Here is a 6766-nt window from a genome sequence, read left to right on the forward strand (position 1 = left end):
TATCAACAAAAACCATTAATCTAACGTACTTTATTATGAACCACAACACAAATTATACATATACAGTGTAAACAGATAAACAGTGGCTAACCAGACCTCCAAATAGCTCACATCCAGCACACGAAAACAGTTGAAAACAAGTGCAAAACGTCAACCATTCAGAAGTCTTTGTCTCTGTCGTGCCTATTTCACTCCATTGCGGGAGGAAAGCCTCTTAACCAATTCTCCAATTTACTCTATTCTTCACTGTATTTTGCCAAGCAATGCCCCGATATATACTAATGGTTCATCTCTCCATCTTCTTTTTTGTCTTCCTCTTTTTCTAGTCCGGTTTCTTGGAGTCCAGTTGGTTGTTTTGCATGCCCACCTGTTGTCATGCAGATGACCTGCCGTCGATTTCACCAAACTCTTCCTAACTTAGGATTAATCTTAGGACTTAGGACGGTTTCAGTTCCGTGTCCAAATACGTCGGACACATTGAACTCATCCTAAGTTAGGACGGGTTGCTCGTCCTAACTCGAGATAAGATTGATCCTAGCGTTTCGTGAAATCGGCTCACCTCCCCTTCTTTGATTTAATCGTCTTAATAATACTCAGCCATCTAAGTTAGCTTTAAAATGCAATCTGACTTTCTAAAGAACGGTTAATAAGGTGAAAGCTGTGCGTCCTCAGCTCAGGGTCGCATGTCGGCACAGAGTTCGAAGGGACCGGGGGTCAACACGAGTCCGCCTTCTCCCTCTAGTGATGGGATCGATTTACCCTCTGGGAACGAGAAAGTGAACCGCTGAAGCATGTTGACAAAGAAGATGAACATATTCGTTTTGGCGAATTTCTCTGCCATGCAGACACGGCGACCTGTCACGAAGAGAGCAGGGGGAAGAAGGGAGGTGTAAGGCACCAAAGCAAAATCTCTGTACCAGTTTTATTTTGGCTTTTGCGGGTTTTTATTACATTCGTGTTTGGCTATATATATATATATTTTTTCCCTTCCTCTTGTTGTTACGGTGTTTTGTTGTGGGTGCTGTTTCAGCAATAATCTGGTTTTGCTTTTGTTATAATGTTTTCTAATGTGATTTTTTTAATATTTGAGTGCAGTCTCCTTTTTTATATGATATAATAATATTTGTATCGTTGCCAGGGGTTTGGTTTTACACATCTCTTGATGACAATTTTTATATTTTTGTTTTAACCTCGACAGCCCCTGTCCAACTTGTAATCATTGTGTATTTCTAAAGATTTCAAGTAAGTCAATAGAATAAATAAAGGGCCACGCCAGGTCTTGGATATCAAAACAAACTAAAAGACTGGGTGGTGCAATAACCTTGCGTGATGCCGTCGGATACTTTATCAAGAAAAGTTTTTAACTAAATCGAACTCAGCGCATTCGGACCGTGCAATATGAACTATCAGAAGCGTTCAGTGTGAACCGGATATGTTTGTAAAGTTGTAAAGTAAAATGTTTCATAAAACTATTCATCGAAACTATGTTCGTGAACCAACGAAGTCCTTCTGTTGATAAAAATAATTTGACTACACAAAATTACGATGTTCGATCCCTTTTATACATATTCTGTTTTCTTGATATTCGTATTAAAATTAATTGTTTATTTTTCATGATGGAGAAATAAAATGGGTATTGTAATTCCACTCAAAGAGCCAAATCTTACCAGTACTGAAGTTGAGGAGAGTGTCATGTTGAACGACACTCTTGCCATCAGCAGAGAGGAACCGGGCTGGGTTGTATTTCTCTGGCTCTGTCCACGTAGCAGGATCATGATGTACTGCCCAGATATTCAGCACAACGGCTAAAATACAAACAGAAAATAATAACAAATCTTCATGCACGAACTAAGGCTTTTTCGTCAAAAACTCAATTAGTTCCCATTCCCATGTAGTAATATTGTTTTTTTACTAATAAATTTGTTGTACTGAGGGTCTCCATGGACAGCAGTTTCGGGCGCTGGTCGGACCTTACCCTCATTTAAGATGAAATCAATTAATAAATAAACAAAAATTATAGAATCCCCTGTAACTGTTTAGAACATTTGCGTGACTTTCATTGGTGAGGGCTGGTTATACACCAAGTTTGACGGCACATGTTAGTTGTTTCACTGGTTTCTCCGAAACGAAATGCCCCGAGGGATTCAAAGTCACTTTTTAAGGGACTAATCAATATTTTCACACTTTTGTACCATGTATACATCTTACACAAAATAGTGCAGACCCGGAGACCTACCAATATCCAACCCTCTTATAAGTGGAGCCATGTTCTGTAGCAGGCCTTCACATGACTTGCAGACAGTCAGTTATCCCCGCAGCCAAACGTATTGTCTTACTGGGAGGCAGTAACTAGTCAAACCCGGCCCGTCTCGGTTTTTGTGGGTTACTCATTCACTTAAAGGTTTTATTAAAATTCAAAATATTTTGAAAAACAGGCTTTACTACGGAACCCACATGAATACAAAAAAGATCTCTTTTATCGCGTACGTACTCAATAAGCCTATAAAGTTTGTTGTGTACGTACACGACAAGTCCAACGCAGTACGGTGTACATACACGGCAATTTATCGTATAATATGTACACGATAAATCAAAGCCTATCATGTACGTACACAATAAATCCAAACCTATCACGTACGTACACGATAAATCCAAACTTATCATGTACGTACACAATAAATGTACAAACTTACCATGTACATACACGATAATTCTAAACTTATCATGTACGTTTACGTTTATTTAAAGGCAGTGGACACTAATGGTAATTGTCAAAGACTAGCCTTCACACTTGGTGTATCTCAACATATGCATAAAATAACAAACCTGTGAAAATTTAAGCTCAATCGGTCATCGAAGTTGCGAGATAATAATGAAAGAAAAAAAACCATTGTCACACAAAGTTGTGTGCATTTAGATAGTTGATTTCGAGACCTCAAGTTCTAAATCCGAGGTCTCGAAATCAAATTCGTGGACAATCAGTTCTTTCTCGAAAACTATGGCACTTCGGAAGGAGCTGTTTCTCACAATGCTTTATACCATCAACCTCTCCCCATTAATCGCCACCAAGAAAGGTTTTATGCTAATAATTACTTTGAGTAATTACCAATAGTGTCCACTGCCTTTAAAAAAAAATCACGATAAATCAAACTTAACAAACTTCGTGTTCGGACAGAGAAAAAACAACTATGTTTTTTAGAGGCATTACGCCCCGTACTTTATGAAGTTCCATTCGCAATGCGTATTAATTTCTCACTAATTTCACTAGGTGTCCTTTACGTACTTGTGTGTTTTGGAATGGTGTAATCACCCAGCTTGGTCTGCTCCCTCGTATAGTGAGGCAGTGCCGTGGGAGCTACAGGACGCATGCGCTGTACCTCCAACATGACGGCATTGGTGTACGGCATGTTAGGACTGTCAGACATCGATGGCTGCCGACTTCTTGCTATGACGTCATCAATCTCTGCTTGAACCTGTATGATATAAATTAAATGCTTTGCACGTAAATTTCCATTGTGAATACATAATAAAAACATTTTTCGAATGGGACGTTAAGCCACTGATCCCGTGTAAAACCCGGTTCATACTTACTGCGAATGCGAATGCGAAGCGAATCTTGACGTCACAAATTCGCAACGAACATTTCGCAGCAGTAGAGCAGAGTTCAACTATCTTGCGAATAATCGCTGCGAAAGGAGGGTGTGACGTCAAATTCACGTCAAATTCGCTTCGCATTCGCATTCGCAGGAAGTATGAACCGGGCTTATAACGTAGGTAAAATAAACCCAGTGCATTTTATCGGAAAAGGGAGTTCGCCCCGGTGTAATCCTGGTTTGATTGTCAGCATATTGCGCCACAGTCCTTTCTCTATGCACAAACAAAAACTGCTTCGGCTACGTTTTACGAGGTTGAAAAACCTTGAAAAACCATGCTTTGACCCCACAGTATTAAGTAAATGCCCAGTACCGTGCCAATACATCTATGCAGTTCGTCGTCCAACGGTACCTGCTTTATTGAATTCAGAGCGAGCCGGTGCTTGCGTAAAGAGCCTTGGACAAGGCTATGTAAACCATTACACGGTCCTATGTAAAAAGAGTAGGTCTCATAACTCAGAAATGAGCCCCACATACCTGAATACTGAATGCTGAAGCGCCGTATGAGCGCTACATAAGAAGCCACTATTGTGTTTTTTACAATATAATAGTAATTTCTTGTTTAACATCCGTTGGTTAATTTCTATTTGAAGTATTTTTTTACATAATTGATGTTGGCATGTGCAATTTTCAATTGTTAACTGCGAGACATGTTTTTATAAACCATTTTTTAATTGAAATGAATTATAACATTATTAAACACAAACACATACGCACGTCTGCACACTGTTATAACCTATAAACAAAACAGTGCCGCACCACGAGGCGAAGAAGGTGACAGCTTGACGTCACCGTAACAGATAAAATTACATAAACGAATAAAAACCAAGAAGCTCCCGAAGATTATTTTAAAACAAACATATTTGGGGGCAAAACAAAAAAAGGCCAACGGGCGGATATCGTCTCTGTAACTGTTTTCTTATCAGCTTCATCATAAATCTACACTTACCCATTTTCGTAAAGGTTTTTAATCTTCATACTGACGTTATTTTTACAAACCTTCCGTTGTGTATCAGGATGTCGAGCCATGTACATAAGAAACCAAAGCAATGCAGTTGATGTCGTATCTGTGCCAGCGACGAAGAGATCAAACAGCATCCCTTTTAGAGACTCGTCATCGAAAACATCGTCGATTTTCCCGCTTCGCTTCCTTCGTTCGACCTCTGCGAAATGTAGGTCAATCATGTCCCGGATGTTGTTCTCATCATAAGTCTCACGACGTGCCTGATAGTTTCGATTAAAGGTGAAATGCCCTTTTTATAAAGAGATAGAATTAGCTCATGCAATTGTGTTGGTTTTTCTTCCCTGAAGACATTTTTTCCGGGCGTGTTTGTTCACGACCTAAAAGTCAAATCACACACTTTCAATGAATATTTGTGTGAATCATTGAATTCTTCTTTTAACATCTTGTCAACTATTCCGATTTAATCAAACGCTTGTCACACATCAAAAAGCCTAATCCAAAGGCAACTTTTCCTTTAGCAATTAACACAATCAACTACTAAAGAACAGTATATGGATCTGTTGACAGGAAGATTAAAATACGCACCTTGATTTTTTTAGAGAAGAATTCGTTAATGCTTCTGTTGTTCTCACGCAGATTGGAGTAAAATGGGGTGTGAAATAACAAAGGAAAAGCATTGAGCAATGACGTTGGACCATAGCTCAACTGGACTCTGACCATTTCTAGCAGTTGTGCAAATTCGGGATCTTTATAGCTGAACCGGTGGCCAAGGCATATTTTACAAATGATATTCGACACAGCATTTTCAACGAGGTGGGCTGGATCGAATGGTTTTCCCCTTTGCTCTGCAAAGCCTTCGAGGAGGTTCATTAATTCCACGTTGATGGAAGACTCCATCCTTTGTTTGCCCATACCGAAACTTCTCAGAGCGCCAACACCGAACCGGCGATGTTCCTTCCAAATATCGCCGTTTTCGTCTGATACACTGCCTGTTTATATAAGATAATTCAAACATGTGTGACGGTCATAGAAATTGTACCCCCCACTGTTATTTTTATTGCACTTACTTATTATGTAACATTTAATTATTCATGAGAAGCGCCCTCTCTTGAGAAGCATTTCAATTTCGCGCGCTTCCGCCACCTTCATAATGATTCCAGCGAAGACCTGACAACATGTATTTTGTCTTCGCCTGTTTCAGGAAATAAAATGGTGCACCGAGTGTAAAGAAAACAACTTGCCGTTAGCCTCTATCCTTATACGACTTTCTTAAGTATTAGAGAGGGTCACACATGGTTCAAAGAGCAATGCACATACAGACAATCCATGTCAATTAGAGACAGAATTAAATGAACAGAAATACGAAAGAAAACTGGAGTACGAGACATCATGAGGAAAAGAAAACAGGTCGAGCTAAATGAAAATGGGCTGGACACGCGCTGCCCGAAGAAAAAACCATAACTGGACAAAAAGACGAATGGAATGGCAACCAAGGACAGGGAAAAGGAAAATAGGTAGGCAGAGAAGAAGATAAAGATATGACATCAGGAGTATGCAAGAACATCTTGCAAGAATAATAAATAAATTGCGTTTACATGAAGAAGGCTACATCTTACACGTAGGGCTCCTGATCTGTTTTAAACTTGCAGTATCAAAATTTACAAAACTGCAAATTGACTGCTTACCTTTAATACCAAAAAGTTTTGCAAGTTTGGTAGGGTTTCTGTCTGAGAAGATATCAGGTTGTCCATGCAAGGCTTTCTTGATGCTGTTTAAATCATTTAGAACCACGTAAAGCTTCCCGACAAGTCGAACGCTAAACACACACCCATGTCGATTGGCCCATTTTGTGAATACAGCAGTTGCTGGTTCTTTACTAAGGGCTAGTACATTGTTGATACCCAGCCAGCCTGGTGGTCCTGGTGGAAGATGTCTAGGCAGACGAAGATAGAATAATCCGAGGAGAAAAGCAACCAGGAAGATAATGAAAGACTGTATAAAACCGACTGATTCAAATAGATCAGCGAGACCCGCCATCTTTCTTAAATATTAATTCTCAGTCATCAACAACAAGTCGTTTAATAAATGCTTCGAAAGAAAAAATGGAAAAATAGCCTAATGAAATCAGCTATAAACCAAAAGCAGTCAT

General features: G+C 39.4%; 1 protein-coding gene across 1 annotated transcript; it reads right to left on the bottom strand.

Moving 5' to 3' along the window:
* Positions 1-15: 15 nt before the first annotated feature.
* Positions 16-6739, bottom strand: LOC117307185 (cytochrome P450 2U1-like). Its single transcript, XM_033791860.1, has 6 exons — positions 6303-6739; positions 5203-5606; positions 4653-4877; positions 3284-3473; positions 1668-1805; positions 16-855 (listed from the first exon to the last, which is right to left on the bottom strand). Exons 1-6 carry the CDS (start codon positions 6652-6654, stop codon positions 674-676), a joined length of 1491 nt encoding a protein of 496 aa, XP_033647751.1. The 5' UTR covers positions 6655-6739; the 3' UTR covers positions 16-673.
* Between the last annotated feature and the right edge of the window lie 27 nt (positions 6740-6766).

Source organism: Asterias rubens, chromosome 2 (genome assembly GCF_902459465.1).
Source record: "Asterias rubens chromosome 2, eAstRub1.3, whole genome shotgun sequence".
Lineage (NCBI taxonomy): Eukaryota > Metazoa > Echinodermata > Asteroidea > Forcipulatida > Asteriidae > Asterias > Asterias rubens.